Here is a 20,935-nt window from a genome sequence, read left to right on the forward strand (position 1 = left end):
TCCAAGTTGCTTGAACTGCAACATTCTCTATTCTTCAGGAAGCAGTTCTTCTTCCTCCTCCTCTTCTTCTTCTTCCTCTTCTTCTTCTTCTTCTTCTTGCAGCTGAGAGTTAGGATGTTTCTTGAAGAATCATGCTTTTAAGAAACAATTTGAGATGACAGTCTGTTTCACAGCCTCCAGCACTTAACAATGAAGTGAAGCGCATCCAAGATTAAAACTCTAAATCTTGATGGATCTGTTCCAACATCCATAAGGAAGTTTCGCTGCACCATTCTTTTCCTATAAAGCAACTTAAAGGAGTGTATAACCCCTAATTCCATAGGCTGCAGCTTGCTTGTGCAGTTACCAGGTAGAAATTCTAATTGCATGTTCCTCAAATAAACATCCATGGAATGTACAGGACAGTGGTCAATGAAAAGAAGGATCTTTGTCATCAAACAATGAATTTTGTGCTTTTAATTTTGGCCAATTCAAATGGAACTTTTCAGTGGAAAATTACCTTCTGGTGGATGGTATGTTACATAAAACTATTAGTCCCACAACTTATAATGCCAAGGTAGACAGTTGGATAAAATGCTAAGTGTGAATGCCTGTTTGCTTCTTTATCCTTGGATTAGCAAATTGCTTATCCATTCTATTTCCTCTTTTGTAGCTCCACAGGTATATTATTTGTTTGCATTTGATTATGTAATTTTTAGTATATATTAGTATTTTATATTGCTTGAGTTTTTAAATTATGCATTATTTCATGTTTTCCCATTGTTTTTATGTTGCAGATGTACTCAACCTGAAAATGATTTACGTTGGTTTGTGTGGAAAGAACGGAATAGTGACTTGCCACGGGGTGAGAAGGAGGAAAGTTCTAAGTCTAGACAGTTGAGAGGTAGGTATTTTTTGTTTTAATGCTTAATCATATTACTTTAGCTTTCCTAGTCAGATGTACTCTTCATTTTGGTGACATTTTAGTCAACCTTTTGAATTCTAGGATAAGAAATTGGGATAGGCCTTATTTAATACAGAATATTATTGTTGCTGGTATTTTTGATAGTATTACATTAGAGGAAGTATGATTACTAAGTCAAAAACTAAAGTTACAAATTCACAAATATCATGAAAGAAGAAATACGATACAATCAACGTGCTGAAGGAATGAACATTTTTCATTTACATCAACAGACCACATTTTGGAATACATTTCAGTGTAATTCGTTTTAAACTGGTTTATACAGTGAAATCTCAATTCTCCATTTTTAGAGGGATCACGAAGAAAAGAAAAAAAAAGAAAAGTACAACAGAGGAAAAGAGAAAATCCGGGAATGAATTAAAACTATCAACAGTTTGGCTAAACATCACAGAAATGAAATATGCATAATTACAGTCTTACAAATACTTTATTTCTTATTAAGAAACAAAGTTTATTTTTCACCTCATCAATACATTGATATGTAATTGCCGTCATTTCATTTAAGAAAACACTTTTTGGACTAGTTTTGATCTTTATACAATCATCTTCAGCAGTTTTTACAAGCTAAAGTCTAATGCCTGTTGCTCATGGTAAGAGTTTGTGTAAAATGTTTGACAAAACTTTTGTATAAAATGCTTTATAAAACATTTTACACATTACATAAAATAAATTTCATCGTAAAGTCCGTATTGTCGTACGTATACTTTTAGGTTAAGTCAATATTCCACCTTTACAATACCATAAGTTTATTGTCTATTTATTTAAACAACATTATTAACTATGACGGGACATGTTTCGTCTAACTTGTAGACATCATCAGCCGTAAGATATTTAAGAAAAAGCACAAAAAAGACAAGGACAGAACAACTCATTAAAATAAATTGGGTTGCCGAACACGTCAACCAAAATAGCAAGTATGTTCCACTATCAACAACAGCTCCAATAAATTCTCTTACACTATTTTCAGGAAGCCCACCCAAACTGTTAATACCATTCGGCAAGATTCCATACATAGAAATAATAACAGTAAGTTATTAATTAGACCACCTAATCAATACAAAGTCTAGTCTTGGATGAATTACATAAATTTGTTAACTAATAGTGGTACATGTTTCTCCTTCCCTGAAGGCATCATCAGCCATAGTCTTAACCTTAAATTAAAAATAAGCGTCTAAATAACATGTAATAATGAAATGAATTTTAAAAATCTTGAGGAGATTTGAAGTAAAATAACATTAAAAATAAGAATGATGGTTTAGAAATACAATGTGATGAGATAATAGTGGAAGTATTAACAAAATTAACATTAGAAGGTTGCTAAAATAAGTGCAATGGATAAAAACAACAGATTGTTATACAACAAGTAATAAGATTGCATAAAAATAAAGTTGATAGTCTGGCGGTTATAATTAGATGATGGCGAAAGATCGTATATAATCAAAGTAAAGAAGAGAGAATAAAAGTCAAAGGTTGGTCGAGAGATCCGAAGTTAATCATGATCTTGAAGATAAAAGACGAAAGTCGGGGGCATATGGTGAAGTTGTAGAACACGTAGAGGATATGAAATTGTAGAATAGAAGTTGAAGAACAGTTTCAAATAGGATCTCTATGAACCATCTCAAATTTTGAAGTAATGCTCAAATGTTGTAAGTTGTGAGTTTGTAGATATCCTAGTTGAAAAGTCATATAATAGTGGAATCTGTAAAAGGAAGCAAGAAACGTAGAGTTAATTGTGTGAAAAGATATTTGAAAATATTGAAGTAGAATTGTGTGCACTTACCATTTGACGGTGACAAAGATAGCTTGTAACGTTATGAGTTAGAAGTATTTGCAACATTAGACTTCTTGCTACGTGTGTTATAGCTGAAGGTTTGTGTTGGAGGGGGATCTGTTTGCGTTGACGTAACTATTGGCTTGTTTGTAGTATTCGGAGGGGGGCTGCTATTGGTGGGAGGGAAGGAAGAGAGTGTATTACTGCGCGTGTTGTATCGGTGTAAGGCCATTGGAGGGAGCAATGTTACGGTGTGTGTGGTTATGGGTTTATTGGTTGTATTTGAATTAGAGGTACTAGCAGTGGGGGGGAAGGGAGGGGGGTATATTAGCTGTAGAGGAGGTGGGAACGCTAATTGATGTGAGGTTGAAGATTTTTAAGAATATGTTGGTGAGGGGAGTTGATTCTCGTAATAAAATAAGGATCTGTTCATACAAGGGGCTTTTTTTATCAATAGTGTCATTTAGGTTCTTATCTTTATTAAAATTTTGGTCGAGGAAAATAAATAAGTTTTCATATTCTGTCATGAGTTTACTTTTATCGACTCTTTTTAGGATATGGAGGTCTTGTTCTATTGTGGTGAATTTATGCCCTGTGTCCCTCATGTGGTTGGCCATTGCAGAGAATTTGTTATGTCTTTGGGCATTGTAATGCTCGGCGTATCTGGTGTAAAGATTCCATACATCCGGAATCTCAAAAAAGAGCAACCTTTTATAGTTTGATCCACAGAGCCTACCATATCCTCTTATCTGATGCAGATCGTAAAAAAAGAACTCTACTCCATTCACTTAATAGCGAGTAAAACGGTTTTAGTAAGCATTTCATTGACAGGATAGTCAACAAAATTGTCAATAGACCCAGTTCAACCCTTCTTAGAGAAACAAAAAGAAAAACAGACAACTATGCATCTTTCACCTATACCAATAATAAGATTTATGAAATCACCAACGTTTTTAGGAAGCATAAGCTCAACATTGCCTTTAAAACAATTAACAATAACATTAATCTCTTTTACAACCACCATAAAATCAATAACACTATGAACAAATACAATAAATCAGGTGTATATAAGTTGAATTGCAATTAATGTTCCGTGAGCTACATTGGGCAAACCGGAAGAGGCTTTTTTATCAGATATAAAGAACATGTCAACGCCGCCAAACATAAAAGATACTCCGCCATATGACAGAGTCCAATCATTTCTTCACTTCCATAGAACAGGACCTAAAAATTCTTTATTTTCATAGTAAAGACAATTTACTCAACCTTTTAGAAAACATTTATATTAACATAGATCAAAAACGCAACCCCACTCATAATTTAAATGAGATTTCAGAAACTATGAGCGTAATTTTTGAGGCATTATTCAACAGTTCCTATTTCGACAAACATTCAAACAAGCTTCCACGTGATCGCTCCCCGTCTATTGATTCCAACCTTCCCCTAATTTCCCCTCACACCGGCTCCCATCACACACGTCCTCCATAGTTCATCCTGTCAGGAAAAAAAAAATTAAAAAAAAAAAAAATGCTAAGCTAATTACTCTTTGAGAAGCGAGAACGCAAGTAATCAGATATACCACAGTCTTCCTTTTTTCATTCTTTTCTTTTTTTATCGTAAAAGCTTGCTTAATTTCAATTTTTTCAATTTTTATAATAATCTTTATTCTCATTCTAGGGCCGTCCACTGTATTTTTATGTACGTCATACGATCTGATGTTCCACCTAGTTTTAATAAGAAATGTCAACCTTGCACCAATATGACGTTCTTTACATCTTCTCACTGGATTCCCTACACGTGCTCGTTGATCGTCTTTTTTCTGCTACAAATAACATTATGCACTTCATTGTTAGCTTTTGCCGACGCACCTGAATGCTGCATGTCAACGGCACCCTCAAGAAGAACTTTAACAACAAGCTTTACTGTATCGTCTCATGTGTATGATTTTAATTTTGTTCATCAACAGCTTTTGAATGTTTGTACTTGGAACAATCTGGAACATGCTTGCTATTTTGTTTGACGTGTTCGGCAACCCGATTTATTTTAATGTGTTGTTCTGTCCTTGTCTTTTTTGTGCTTTTTCTTAAATATCTTACGGCTGATGATGTCTGTAAGTTAGACTAAACATGTCCCGTCATAGTTAATAATGTTGTTTAAATAAATAGACAATAAACTTAGTGTATTGTAAAGGTGGAATATTGACTTAACCTAAAAGTACATTTTACATAAGCGTTATGTTGCACATGATAAAACTTTTTGTGAAGTCTTTCTTATAACTGCTTGTTCTCCCATCTGTAGGAGGAATTTTGATTTTAGTCTGCCACCTGTGTTTTGTGAAAAGTACTTTATAAAATGTCATTAATGAAGAAATTGCTGCTGCATTATTGTTCCCTTATAGTATGTACAATCATAAAAAGGAAAAGGAGGAGAACCGCTGGAAAGGAATGGGTTTGACCTTGGATTCAAAGGAGAAATGATGGGAGAGGATTGTTGTCATTACTCCAAAATGAATTGAGATTTGAGGATCTGGAATGTTATTGAAATGTTCTTCATATGAATGAAGAAACGTTTGAAAAACTCTTCTAGCTTGTTGGACTGAACATCAGAAAACAGGACACAAACATGAGACAAGCTATTAGGGGCGTACTATATTGTTATATACTTTATTTTTTGTATGTCCGGGTATGGTTCACATTTCACTTTTGTAGGTGGTGGGCCAACGAATGCACTCGTCATAGCCATTTCATAACAATACTGTCAGCGTAGGAACAGACAACATGGGTAGCAACCGTCAGGGACAGTGCTATACGACTTGGTTCCTATGGAAATAAGGCATGACCGTTGCAGAAATTCATCAGCGCTTGGTGGCAGTCTGTGGAGAACAGGCACCATCATGGAAAACAGGGTGGAATGTTGGAAAACAGTGTGCACATCAGTGGACAAGGGAACCAGTCCTGGAAGGAAATGACAGTGTCAACACCAGCCAACATTTCCCAGGTCGAACAGGCCATCCAAGGAAACAAATGCATCACATTTACGGAAATGGAGGCAGCCACAGGAATTAGCCGAAACAGCCTGCAGCGGATTGTGCATGGCCACTTGCAGTTGGGGAAGGTGTCATCCACATGGGTGCCTAGACTCTTGTCTGCAGATGAAAAGCAAAGGCGTGTGGATGTGCACAGAGAACTTTTGCAACGCCATGATCAAGATCCAGCTGACTTCATGGCTAGGCTTGTGATTGGTGATCAGACATGGCTCCATTACTGTGAGCCACAAACGAAACAATAATCGATGCAAAGGAAGCAGTCCACCGCCAGAGAAATGTTGAACTGTGCCATTAGTTGGCAAGCAAATGGCGACAGTGTTCTGGGACACACAAAGTGCATCATCCTCATTGACTGGCTGGAATTTGGGGCCACGATTAACAGTACAGCATATGTGGCAACCGCTAAGCGCTTACGTCGTGCCATTCAAACTAAGCGGAGGAGTCCATTCCGTTCTTCTCGGGGACTCCTCGCCGAAAACTCTTTCCTTGGTGGAACGAAGAAATAGCAGCAGCTACCAGTCGCGCTCATAAACGCTACCGTAGACAGCCTACTGTAGCCAACTTGGTAACATTTAAGAAACTCCGCGCTAAGGCGCGAGTTCTTATTCGGCAAAGTAAGAAGACTTCGTGGGAGACATGTGTCGTCTGTGACGTCGCATACTCCATCATCTCAAGCGTGGACTAAGCTTCGACATATTTTGGGTATCCAAGGATCATCTTCTGTACCGGGAATTTCCATTGCAGGCAGTGTCGTCACTGACACACTCTCAATTGCTAACCATCTAGCTAGTCATTTCGTGGATGTATCTGGCTCCAGGAATTACCATAGTGATTTCCTCGCTCTGAAGCGGGAGGCAGAACGTCATCAACTTAGTTTTGCCACTCAAGCTTCAGAGGACTACAACGTGCCCTTTACGGAGTGGGAACTCCTCAGCGCCTTAGCGCTTTGCAAGAACACGTTGCTGGACCAGACAACATCCATAATCAGATGTTGAAACACCTTAGTGATGATAGTCTACTATATCTCCTCTGTGTGTTCAACCGAATCTGGATAGAGGGTGATTTTCCGTCTCAGTGGCGAGAGGGCATATCATTCCTGTCCTCAAGCCTGACAAAGATCCTAACACTAGAACGGCTGAACTTTCCTTATACCTATGAAGGCCACAGGCGGTCATTTTGACCGCTGCCACTTACTGACATATATCTAGCATTCAGGATCTGGGAAACATGCGAAAATTCAATTATTAATTTTAAAGCAACATAGTTAACAATTGGGATGTATTGTATACAGATCAATCCATTGTTAAGTATTAATAATTGTTCATATTCTCTCACTTCTAATAGGTAACAATGAAATATTTTGACGGACTTGCTATTGAAATACTTTATGAAAAATGATAAAAATAAGAGTCTCAATTTGTTTACAAGTCTATTTAGGCACTTGACAAACAATTTATGCAAGTTATATAAGGGACAATATCGGTGTTCCCTTATCAACTACGGATGTAATTTTTGGCGTAAATGTACATAACCCTAAAAGATTAAAAGTCACAAAAGCACAACTTCGTGCATTAAAAAGTACGAGCGTGGAAATACCTTGAAATTCGCTAACGGTCAAAATGACCGCTCTGGCGGTTCTAGTGCTAAGTATGCAGGAAGTTACAGACCGATTTGTCTTACAAATTGCTTGTGTAAGCTATTTGAGAGGATGGTAAATCACCGACTTGTGTGGTGTCTGGAGAAACAAGGACTCTTGTCCGAGTACCAATGTGGTTTTCGAGCCGCTCGCTCGACCACTGACCACTTGGTATGCCTGGAGAGCTCTATCCAGGATGCATTTTTCCGCAAACAGCATTTGGTAGCTGTTTTCTTTGACTTAGAAAAGGCTTTTGACACCACATGGCGATATGGTATCCTTTCAGTCCTGCATCAATGTAGATTCCGAGGTCACTTGCTGGTATTTATTACGAATTTTTTGTCCCTCCGTCTATCCCGTGTCCGAGTAGGGAGAACATATTTGCAATACCATGTTCAGGAAAATGGGGTTCCACAGGGATCGGTCCTTAGTGTCACTCTGTTCGCGATTGCCATAAACGGTATTGTTGCTGTTGCTGGTTCAGCAGTAACACCGTCGCTCTATGTGAATGATTTTGCTCTTCACTATAGCTCGCGTAATATGGCAGTCGCAGAGCGACAATTACAGCAAGCTATTAGGAGAGTGGAATAGTGGACCTTAGAACATGGCTTTCGTTTTTCCACCACCAAGTCCTCTGTTGTCCACTTTTATTGGCTCCGTACTCTTCATCCACAACCTGAGCTTTATTTAGGAAATGTCGTTCTTTCAGTTGTTGACACTTACCGATTTCTTGGGCTCCTTTTTGATAGCAAATTATCTTGGGAGCCACACGTGCGGCAGTTGAAAGTGCAATGCACTTAGAAGGTGAATATCATGAAGTTTCTTAGCAGCACTAATTGGGGTGCTGATCGCACCGTGCTCCTACAATTCTATTGGGCACATATTTTATTCCAGCTAGACTACAGCAGTGCAGCATATGGCTCTGCAAGACCAAGGGTCCTTGCGAAGCTGAAAAGCATCCACCACAGTGGGGTTAGGTTGGCGACGGGAGCTTTTCGTACAAGCCCCATAGTTAGCCTGCTCGCCGAGTCTGGTGTGCCGTCTTTACACCTGAGCCGCCAGCAAATGCTTCTTTCGTATGCTGCTAATTTGCGACAGATGCCACTTCATTCAAGCTATCCTTGCGTATTCAACAATGGCAACCGTTTGCTATACGCTGCTTGTCCTCGAGCAACACGGCCGGTTGGAATACGCTTGGATAGCAGTCTCAGATTGTTTCACGTACCTTCGGTTCCTTGCCTTGTCAGACAACCAAGTGGGGTACCTCCGTGGGTAGTACGATGTCCTGAAATAATCCTGGATCTGCACACTGGCGCGAAGGAAAACGTGGAGCCTTCAATTTATCAGAGGCTCTTTTGTGTCCGATGTTGGCCGGTATCCAGGCTCAGTCGTCATTTACACGGATGGCTCAAGAACAGACACTAAAGTGGGCTGTGCGCTCGTTATTGACACTGATAGGTTTCTTTTTGCTCTCCCGGAAACCTGTAGTGTGTACACTGCAGAGCTCTATGCTATCTGTGAAGCTCTGTGGTACGCACTGTCCAATGAGCACCAACACTTTCTTGTGTGTACTGACTCCTTGAGCTCGCTACAGTCTATTGATACCTGTTTCCCTCGGCACCCTCTGGTGCAGCGGATCCAGGACCTACTGGCTGGATGTTCAGATGCTGGCACCAGAATCATGTTTCTGTGGCTCCCAAGCCACATGGGTGTAGAGGGAAACGAGTTAGCAGATAAGGCTGCCAAGGAGGCATTTACACTGCCCCTGTTGCCTTTCAAGGTTCCAGCAAGTGATATTCGCTCTCAGCTGAGACTCCTGGTTATGTCCCATTGGGAGACGGAGTGGCAGGCCACTCCTCTTCCAAATAAGCTGAGAGTGGTTAAAGATACTACGAAGGTATGGAGGACTTCCCTTCGGACCTCTCGGAGGGAAGCAGTGGTATTATATCGTCTTCGGATCGGCTACGGTATCCTGACTCACTCCCATCTATTGAATGGAGAACCCCCTCCGGTGTGTATTTGCGGCGATCATCTTACCGTGGTACACATCCTTAAGGAATGTGTGGAACTGGTCGATCTGTGCCATAGTCTTAACCTCCCGATTACAATTTCCCTTATCTCGCGAGATGACGAGCAGTCAGCAGACCTCGTCATCGCTTTATGAGGGATAGTGGTCTGTTTTATCGTGTGTAATGATGTCCTTTGTCCTAGTGTATTTGTGTCAATTGCGCTTTTATCCCATTGACTTCATTTTAGTGTGTGTTGCGTATTTTAATGTGTTATTTTAACGTCTAACGTAAATTATGTATATATATATATATATATCTGTACTACCGGGCAATGCCTTATTCCTTTGTTTCCTGTATTTTCTCTTATTTTATTAGAAAATAAGGCATTGCGAATTAGATCCACTGATTGTTTTAATCTCATACTCATTTTTCTTCATCACCATTTTTAACTCTAGTCAGTGTATACATTTTAAAATTTTAACTATCATAGCTCATGTCGTCCATTTTGTTCCATTAGGGGCCGATGACCTTCGATGTTAGGCCCCTTAAAACAACAAGCATCATCATCATCATCATCAAACTAAGCGGCCAGGAAAATGGGCTAAAGTTGTGCTTCTGCAACATGACAATGCCCGGCCCCACATTAGCCGAGAGACTACCGTTGTCATTGATCAAATGGTATTCACGGTGCTGCCACACCCACCATGCTCTCCCGACTTGGTACCAAGTGATTATCACCTGTGTGGGAACATGAAGAAACCGTTTTGCAAATTTTGCAGAACTGGACACAGCTCTCAAGGCATGGGTACGCAACACTCTGAATGAATGGTTTCAGGAATTTCTGGAGAGACTGACACTTCTATGGCAAAAGTGCGTACAGTTACAAGGGGATTATGTTGAGAAGGCGGACGTAACAACTGATGTGTAATGTACCTGGTAGAAAAAAATAAAGTGTAAAACAATATAGTGCACCCTTCATATAATTATCTCCTAGAACAAGCCTACAAATAACACTCTTGCAAGTGGGGAATCTTACACAAACCTGATGTATGACACAAGAATATCATTTGGAATGCTCTCACGTATAATTCCTGAAACATGTAGGGAAATATCCAGTGCACTCGCAAAGGATTATATGCAGGTAAAGTTCACTTTATACTGTACATTATTTGCATTTCATTGACACTTATCCTTTACTGTATCTCAGCTTCCATTAAAACTTTTAAAATTTCATGTTTGTTTTATGGTTGTAAAGTTTTATTTTCTATTTTCCTCACTGAGCTGGCAATAAAACTGGCAAAACCATCATCATCTTAGTCCTTTTTGCACCTACAGTGAATGACTGCAATGCTGTAGCTGCAAAAGCTAAAATTGCATCCTCAGGGGATGTCTTCTTTCTCCTCTTTTTAGATGATTCCCTTGTAAAATATTTTCCCTTTCTGTGTTTTGATTATTTCAGAATTTGAACATTAAATTAAATATTGGTAGCTACCACAGAAACAAAACCTGATTCCCTGTACAGATTAGAAAGCTATTGGTCTTGCATGAATAGGGACAAAAGGGCAGAAGGGAGTTAAACGAAGTTTGCATTTCTTGCAGAGTTTCATTTGGAGTTGCTGTGCTCTATAGGTGTGATATCACAAAGTTAACTCAGCAGTGTATGTTGGGTATTTTAACACTGTCCTCTTCTAAAAATATTTGGAGGACTTCCTGACTCTTAGGTACTACTAGACTATAATGATTATAATTAATTTATTTTGGTAGGTCTTCTGATGAAGGCAAGGGGTTATTCACCTTGTGTTGAGAGACTATGTAGTGAACTGGATTCGCAGTTGGAAGCTATTCTTCATGATCTCAAATTTTATATGGGAGACAATGTTCCTGACAGAGATGAGTTGCTGCAACATATACAGTCTGTCAGCCAAAGCAGTATTCTAGAGTAAGTTGTCCTTTTAAATTTTTTTTGAACTAAAATGAAATCCATATTTCTGTTTTTTCTTGGAATTTTATACTCTTTCCTTCATTTGTTGCCTCTTCAACATTGTGAAAATTATAATAATCTATTGTGTTCATTTGAATTTGTACATGTGAGAATTAAAGTATTTTTTCAGGCTCATTAGTTTTATCCAGTCCCTTTGCAAGGAGAAACAGCAACAGAGTGAGGCATGCATTATTCTGATGGCTCGCTTCTTGCAGGCATTGTGTGATTTGTGTCCCAGTTTACAACATTGCCTTGCCAAAACTAATCAGAATCAGGTGGGTCTTATTTATGTAAAAACATTTTTTTCTGTATTTTTAAATGTGTTTTAGATTCTTGTCCTTGAATTATTTTTATTCTTTAAATAAAAGCTTTCATTAGTTAATTGTAGGCTTCCATTATCTAATATGGGGAGGAATTAAATAAATTTTATTTTTTATTTAAATTAAATTAATTGAAAAACACAAGGCAATTACAATGCATTTTTCCGCATAGTTTCCTACTTTGGAAATGCATTTGTCCCAGTGTATGGACAGCTTTTTTGATGCCCTCATAAAAGTAAAACAAAAACAGGGTCATGTCACCAGCCAGTTGCGCACGATGTCTTCCACACTCTCGCCATCTTCAAATCATTGCCCTCCTAGAGCTTCTTTAAAGGGTTTGCAGTGTTGCCAACTCAGCGGATTTCCCACTTAATTTGGCGGAATTTTACGTGGAACAGCGGATAAAATTTCCTTTTAGCAGACAGCAGAACTTTTGACGGATTTTCAAACTTCTGTTAACGGTTTTCAGCTGTAAAAATATCATAGTTTATCGTTATGAGAAACCATAATATAGAACTTACCATAAAACTTGCTATACTTGCTGAATAGAACTTACCATCATTGTCTGCTGTTGCAATCGTCACTGAAACCGTGATGAGTTGGGTATGTCGTGTTTGATACTGTGTTTTGTATGTCGAAAGGAAAGGTTACAGCAAAGTAACACAAGATGGCTGTCTATTCAAATCGCAAGAAATTGTGTCCTTTCCCAATTGCTTGAGTTAAATAACAAGTAACAAAGTCAGTTGAAAAGTGTTCCACTGCCAAACGGTGATATTGTTGCTGTACTAAACTTTCCTATCCCATCGTCGCCATAAGACCTATCTGTGTCGGTGCGAACGTAAAGCCTCTAGCAAAAGCAAAACTTTATCGTGCTTCTCTGAAACCCTCTTCGTCAAAATGTTGGAGAATCAATCAATTATTCCAGTCGAACTCTGCAGACCATATTGCCAGAAGAATTGTTCCGGGACACTACAGTGATATTTTGACAGTAGATATTAGTAAATATAAATTTCCTTAAATATATCTTGGCTATCAAAACAATGAAATCTGTGATGAAAGTGAAAAACTTTTGAAATAGATCTGAAAATGTCCTTGTTGGTGAGCTGTAAAGTTGACGGAAAGTTTCTTTGGTTGCTCTGAAAGAGTGCTAAAGAGTTAGGATATTGGTCGAATGGTGTTGTTGAAAGAGCTCTCAGCCAATTACCGTATTTCACGGCATAATCGTCGCCACCGCGTAATCGTCGCATCCTTTATTTTCAATACTAAAATCAGACTTTAAACCTTTAATTACATAATCGTCGCACGTCCAAATTTTGTTCACTAATCTGGTTAAAAGGTAAATGTAACTGCAACGTAAGTTGCACATGAATGCGCAATTTAAATACGTGTATGGGCAATTTGGCAACACAGTCACGTTTGCGACATGTTGCACAACATATAAATAAATAATACCGGTATATGTACGACGCATGGCTTACCGGTAGACTATCGGCAGTTTGACAACGTGGTCGCGAGACAGTGTACTATTTATTCACCACCTACATATTATGCTTACCGGTAGGCTATCGGCAGTTTGACATCGTTGTCGCGAGACAGTGTACTATTTCTTCACCACCTACATATTATGAGTTCCCATTTGAAATACGTAAGGCTGTAAGTTATCGCTTATCGGCAACGTCGCCAGGAAATACCGGCTAGGTAGGTTGAATGGACCTCGAACCAGCCCTCAGATACAGGTAAAATTCCCTGACCCGGCCGTGAATTGAACCCGAGGCCTCCGTGTAAGAGGCAAGCATGCTACCCCTACACCATGGGGCCGGCTCCTGTGTTATTGCGCACGAAGTGAAATCCAAGACGATAACGCAGATTTCCACGGAATTATTCAGCCGAATTATTTACGATGTCTCAGTTGTCATCGCTAGACTCTTATCTTACTACTACGTCATAAGTGTCCGGGCATGGGATGAAAACTTTTATCCAAGCAGTCAAGATAATTATTATCCAATGCTATTAAAGTTTTATTTTATAAACTCGTCAGTAATGTAATGTAAAATCATCAATAACTGGGAAGAAATATTAACCTAATTACCGTATGTTTAAAAGAAATTGAAAAAAAATGTTTGTTACTGACGTCTCGGAATACAATCAACTATACAGTAGATCTACACCGCGCTAGCTAGAGCTCCGGTTTGCGAGCTTTGCGCAAGCGCAGTAGTGTGTCGCAACCAACGAGCTAAACTGATACAATTGTTGCATGCTTCCTTGCTGCCTAACAGTATTGGCTGCTCTGGAATGGACAGATCACAGATGCATTTATTTGTTTCAGATTTACGTGATTACTGTAGACATGTGTGCGTGAGAATTTAAGTTTTTAATTTGTGTTTTGGGTGTTTGCAGAAATAATTTGTTTTAATAGTGAACAATTACGGAAAGTCATTTATATCGCAAAACATTAACGTGTGAAGCATTTATAAGCGATTATGGGTAAATATAGAAACTATTCTGCGGGCTTCAAGCTAAGCGTAATTGCCTTCGCTGAACAGCACGGGAACAGAGCTGCAGAAAGAAAATTTTCTGTGAGTGAAAAGTTGGTGCGTGACTGGCGGAAAGTAAAAAACAAGCTAAAAAGCACAAACCCTTCTAGACGCGCGTTTAGAGGTCCTAAAACAGGGAAGTTTCCTATAATTGACGAAGAAGTGTTTAGGTACGTCAGTGAAATACGTAACAATGGCTCCAGTGTATCATATGAAATGTTACAAATTAAGGGACAGGAGGTAGCGTGCAAACACAACATACCGGTCACTCAGTTTAAGGCGACTCGTGGGTGGATTAAGGGGTTCATGCGACGACACAATCTGTCAGTGCGAAGGAGAACAACACTAAGCCAAAAGTTGCCTGCTGATTACACGGTCAAGATTGTAAATTTTCACCGATTTGTCATACGTTTGCGCAAGGAAACTTCGTACTTGCTTTCTCAAATCGGTAATGCCGATCAGACTCCAATCTTTTTTGATATGCCTCGCAACAGCACTATTGCGCTAAAAGGATCACGGAGTGTATTAATGAAAACCAGCGGTAGTGAGAAATTGCAATGCACGGCAATGCTAGCCATTACAGCTGACGGGAGAAAGTTGCCGCCTTACATCATATGCCGCCTAAGAATATACAGTTTCCCCGTGGAATTCATGCACGAGTGCAACCAAAGGGTTGGATGGACGTAGAACTCATGCTGGACTGGGTTAAAACTGTGTGGAATAGAAGACCTGGTGCACTACTAAAACAACCAGCTCTGCTTGTTTTAGATAGTTTTTTCCGAGGTCACCTCGTGAACGAAGTGAAGCAAATTCTCACTACAAATAAGACACGACAGATAGTCATTCCTGGTGGCCTAACATCTGCTTTGCAGCCACTAGACGTATGTGTTAATAAACCCTTTAAAGACCACTTACGTCGATTTTACAACGAGTGGATGATGAGCGGCGATCAGCAATTGACGCCCGCCGGAAATATCAGGCGTCCACCCTTGGACTTGTTATGCTCGTGGGTGAAGAAGAGTTGGGATCTTATACCACCTGAACTAGTCTCCAAGAGCTTCAAAAGGACTGGGATTTCGAATGCACTAGACGGTTCCGAAGATGACGCAGTGTGGCAGGGAGACGAAGAATCTGATACTGGTATTAACAGAGGCGAGGACGGCGCATCAGATAGCGAAACCTGCGAAAGCGACACCGAAGATTTGGAATAAATTGCGTACCGGTAAGTCCGCATTTCACAACAAAGCGATAATTTTTTGCAAGTGTAATATTTTAACTTTAATACTCAAATTAATGACAAATTAACTTAATACGTTCATTTTTATTTTCAGGTTGGAAAAACGTTCGCCGAATTGTTGCGAAAAATTATGAATTTTGTTTTAGACTATTTTAATTATTTTGATGTATAAACGCGAGTATTACGTGCATCTTAAATTTGTATCAAATACAATTTAGTTATAAATACATTTTTTGAGTAATACAAATACTGGTATTAAATATTCATCGTATAATGGTCGCACCCTACAATTTTTTTCGAAAATTTTGGTATAAAAAGTGCGACGATTATGCCGTGAAATACGGTACATTAGTTTAAAAATCTTGAATGTCTACCTCTGTTGTTTACCACATGAGCAGGATTGAATTGAGTGAACAAGTGTTGCAGTGATTATGAATATTGGCATCAGATATTTCCAAAAGGTATGGTACCATGGCTTCGTATGAAACCACAGGAGAGGAGAAGAATATGACATCCTGTTTTAAAACTGGTGAGTATCGAGTTAATTGCCTCTATACAAGAAGCTGGTACATGCTATTTTGATTTAATTCAAAATTTAGCAGAATTTGGCAGATTTTTAACTAAAATGTAGCAGATAAAATATTTCTGGGTTGGTAACGCTGCCAAGCAAATGGAAATCGCAGGGCGATAAGTCTGGGCTGTAAGGAGGATGATCAAGTGTACTCCAGTGCATTTCCTGAACTTGGAGTAGTTAGAGCTGAAGTATGGGGCCGCACATTGTCGTGGAGGAGGATGGCCTGTCGAATTGGTTGGTCTCGTCTTTTGCAACGATATGCAACTCTCGCCTTTTTCAACTGCTCGCAGTAGTAAGCAGCATTGATTGTGCATTGCTCATGCAAAAAATCAATCAGCAAAATGCCTCGCTGATCGAAAAAACGGTTGCAAGAACCTTGCCAGCTGACAGTCGAGTCTTGGCTTTCACTGGTGCTGCCTCCCCTTACCTCCGCCACTCCTTACTGGCTTCTTTGGAGTGTAGTGGTGGACCCATGTTTCGTCGCAGGTGATGATCCGACTCAAAAATGCATCACCTTTTTCTGCAAACTTGCTGTAAGCCTCTGACAGACCTCCAAACATCTCAACTTCAGATTTTCGGTCAAAAGGCGAGGGAACTATCTGGAATCCACTTTACAGAACTGTAGGTTGTTTGTGATGATTGACAACTCCCATAACTGATTCAGACTAGTTCTGCAATTTCTGATACGCTCACCCGTCGATAGTCTTCAATAATGTCTTTAACTGCACAAATGTTTTTGTCTGTAATGCTGATCCGAGGACTGTGATCGTGTTGCTGATTTTTCACACGTTCTTATCCTTCCTTGAAGTTTTTATGCTAGGCAAACAGACACGTCCTTGACAATGTTTGATCACCGAACTGTGCAGTCAGTCTCTGGCAAATTTCCGCCGCAAGAGAAATTTTATAATTATGCGTTGCTCTGACATTGTGAGCGTTTCTGACGAAACAGTGGGAAATATCTAACAGAACGCTTTCCCCACTCCTAAGGTGCCGCCTAAGCATAGCAGAAGTGCAGTGCCAGTCCTACCAACTGTTGATGTTCAGAAACAAAAGTCCCGTTTATATTTGATCAACCTTCGTAGTATGGAGTATCGTGTGTGAGACGTTCCGGAGCAGTTTTCTACTAGTGTAGAGAAATGCTATACACGTGCCATGCACTCTTTCTGTATTGAGCTTTTACATGTCCCATAATATTGAATATTCGTCGGTGTTTATTGATGCATGTTAATGATTTTTAGTACTCTTCCAGTGTTTTACAATGAACTACTATTGTTCTCTGTGTACATTTTGAAAAATGGCATCTGTAGGTAATGTAAAGTGATTGAGTGATGCCTAGCATCATTCAACTGGTAGAGGCCCTATGGGCACCGACTCGATACTAGGAAGACATTTTGCTGACAACACTTTTCCATGTCCATCTAAGTGACATTTCATCGAAAAGATACCCTAACAGAGAAAAAGGCAAGGCCACACCATAGTGGGTAGTATATTACAAAAACAAAACAGATAGGGAACTGTTTATTGATGTCCTAACTGTGCAGCTGCTTTTCATCTAGAGTCATGTTTCAAAGCATTCTACACTAAAATTCAATTTTTTGAAACCCCTTCATGCTACTGAATACAATCATGCTTCTTCATACTAGACATGTGACATTAGAACTGCGAGCCTCTGATATCACAAGAAATGTCATAACTTGATACATTTATTGAATATTATGTTGAAGTATAAGTTTGACTTTGTTAATACATATCATTGTTTCATTGTTTGTGAAAGATCTCTTTATGTTCTCTGTGAGTAATCATAGACAGTTTTGCCTAATGTGAATAGTATGAGGAATATTTGTTTTTTAGTGCAATTGATTTTTTCCATCATAGTCTATTAAAGGATAATTTATTATGTAATCTGGTTATTAAATGATATGTATATTGCAAAAAGAATGGAAAATAATCCAAATCCAACCAAATTTCTAGAGCTACAACAGTTTAAAATGTTACATGAGCGATTTAGCTTGTTAAAGTTTCCCTTGCTTCCACTGAAAGCTGGCCATTTACATCCCCCCACTCTGAAAGGTTAAAGTAAGCCAAAATAGAACCATAGATGCATAGTATTATACTATAAGAGATGGGCTGTCTCTGTGTTTCAGTTCAGTTTCCACTTCTAGAACATATAATAGTTATGGCTAGGAAATTCCTGTACTATTGTGTAGCTTGCCAATTGCAAAAACAAAGCCACTTCCTGCTAATTGCAATTCCCTTTCCGTATGATTACATCAGTCAGATTTTTGAGGGGCAGAAGGAAGAAAATTCATTTGGCACTGCATATCGTTTGATCTGACATGTAAAAGATCTCTGTGACACGGCTGGTATTAAACCGACCAACTTAATGAAACTCGGCCATAGATTGCTCACAAGAGGTCTGGTTTACTTTGCCATCTGTTAGAGTAAAACAGAAAATCAAAATTGACATGCGGGCGGCCTAGATGGCGTTAGATCAAATGCTTGCACTTAGTAGCTTAGGCCATGCAATCATGATGAAATGTATGGGATTTAATTACCTTGTTAATGTTGTCTTGCATCCACGTCGGTCATTTACATCCATGAAATAATGTATTGATTTTGAATATTTTGATAAAATATTGCAGATATGGTTATTGAAAGTGCATTCCTTGTTAAAAGTTCTCTTTAAAATGATTAATTTCAATTAATCCCGTGGGTGTACTGTGATATGTTTTATTTCAGGAAAGAAATGGGAAGCTCGTTTGAGAATATTAGGTTATAAAAGTATGAATTGTTTTAGATTTTGCTGTCAACTGAAGAATCTTTGTGGAAGGAAGTATGTGCTCTCTTGAAACAAGAGAGCCTATCCACTTGGCAAATGTGGCGAGTGTTGGTGTCTTCCAGACTTCAGACCATAGTCAATGAAATTATTGTGTCACCTTCATCTATAGCCGAACTTCTGCTATCTATACCTGTAAGTTTCCTTTTGTAGTAATAATAGTTGTCAGGACAAACACATTTCTTTTTAATATTGTGCATAATTTATGAAATGCTGGTGGTGTTATAGATAATAGTGGTTTTTATTGTTCATATTATTGAAATACTACTGTAACGGTTCAAATCCTGTTACAAACATTCCTCAGCAATATTATTGTTGTTACTATTAACTATTGTTATTTTTTATATTCAATTCTGTCATCTGATTTCTCTATTATTTATCGCTCGCTCTATTTCATTTCATCTATTATGTACCATATGTACGTGTGTGTAAGAATTAAGGGAATTTGTATATGGCAAGATTTGCTGCTGTGTGTAAGAGGTTAATTTATTATGTGAATGAAAGGTTAAGGAGTTGCACTAGGTGGTGAAATACAGCTACATTTAGTGTGGAGTCATACTACAGGTTACCCATACGTCACTGCTTTCATTTTGAAGAAGGAAGTGATCTCAAGGAAGTCTTATCATATGGAACAGCTATACAGTCTTACCCTGCATGTGGCTATTGGCACACAAGGTGCAGTACTTTTAAGCTTGGCTTGAATGAGGTCCCGGTCTGATTTACCCATGACGTGGGGGTGAATGAGAGACTATAAAACAGCTTTTATCCCATAGTGAGTACTCACATGGAAGGAGAGTCTTCAGTGATCAGACGTATTAGATAATTGGGGTGTGTTCCGTATATGTTCAGTCAAGTCAACTTGTGTCGTTCCTGTGACAGGTGAAGGTAGAGTCTTTGATATGGAGACTACCAGTGCAGTGGGAAACGTGTGTAGCTGAATAGTGTGCTTTAATATGTAAGCCATGCTATTTTTTGTCGGTGAAGGTGAGTCACCGATAAGAGGATAGGTCAGCAAATCAGGTCTGAGATAACTGCAGCTGATGCCAGTTCCAAGAAACGCGTCACAACAACACTTAAATTGTCCAAGGTAATGTGAACCAGTGAGGGATAAATTTCCTGTATGAAGATTTCAAATGTCTGGCCCAATGTATTTTAAATTTAATGCCTAAAGCTTCATTCCATTTAAATTTCAGGCTTTTATATTGTAATTTCAGTATCGCAGCAAATCTCACGATTTCTATTCCAAAATTTAAGAATACAATTTGTTCAGTATCAAGTGCAGTTAATTTATTTCATGGTAAAACAGGTAATCCCAAATTCTAGGTGGGAACCAAACAACAATATCCTTTTCCCAGGACCTATTACAGGTTATGCTGTCAAGTAAGCTTATTACCCCATACCCTAGAGGTATTCAAGAGTCTCACTCTATGATTGTTACATTTATTTGTAGCTGGTGCCCATCAATACGTATTGGAAATGAAAGAAAAAGGCGTATGGCTTTTAGTTCTGGGAGTGTCCGAGGACATGTTCGGCTTGCCCATAGGTGACCTGCGTGTCGTGATGAGGATGAAATGATGATGAAGATGACATATACACCCAGCCCCCGTGCCAGTAGAATTAACCAATGATGGTTAAAATTCCCAACCCTGCCGTAAATCAAACCTGGGGCACCTGTGATCAAAGGCCAGCATGCTAACCATTTAGCCATGGAGGCAAACTACAATTTGGAATTTATTATATATTGACTAGATTGTTGCCAATTGTCCAATTTTCTTTGCTCCACAGTCAATTTTTTTGACGATTCAGTGTTATCTGTCAGCCATTTCTGTGGACCTGATCTAAAATATAAAAGGTCTTAATACGTTTATGATGATGTGGGCATGTCAAATACTTGGAAGAAAGAAGGGTTATGGAATAGAGGCTGCACACCTAGAATGCTGGAAGGAGACCTAGGGAGATACGACTGAACCAAGTGAATAAAGATGTAACCTACAGGGACATTGGAGTGTGAATTTTATGATATTCTT

At 38.9% G+C, this 20,935-nt stretch overlaps 1 protein-coding gene across 2 annotated transcripts in view; it reads left to right on the forward strand.

Annotated features, from left to right (window-relative positions):
- The window catches only part of Cog1 (conserved oligomeric Golgi complex subunit 1), a 159,041-nt gene that overhangs the window by 63,249 nt on the left and 74,857 nt on the right, over positions 1–20,935 (forward strand). For both annotated transcript variants that reach the window (XM_067143163.2, XM_067143164.2), the window contains exons 8-11: positions 777–883; positions 11,191–11,365; positions 11,538–11,682; positions 18,870–19,043. In XM_067143163.2, the coding sequence (XP_066999264.2) occupies positions 777–883; positions 11,191–11,365; positions 11,538–11,682; positions 18,870–19,043 (601 nt within the window). The remainder of the gene's footprint in view (positions 1–776; positions 884–11,190; positions 11,366–11,537; positions 11,683–18,869; positions 19,044–20,935) is intronic.

This window comes from Anabrus simplex, chromosome 3 (assembly GCF_040414725.1).
Source record: "Anabrus simplex isolate iqAnaSimp1 chromosome 3, ASM4041472v1, whole genome shotgun sequence".
Taxonomy (NCBI): Eukaryota; Metazoa; Arthropoda; class Insecta; order Orthoptera; family Tettigoniidae; genus Anabrus; species Anabrus simplex.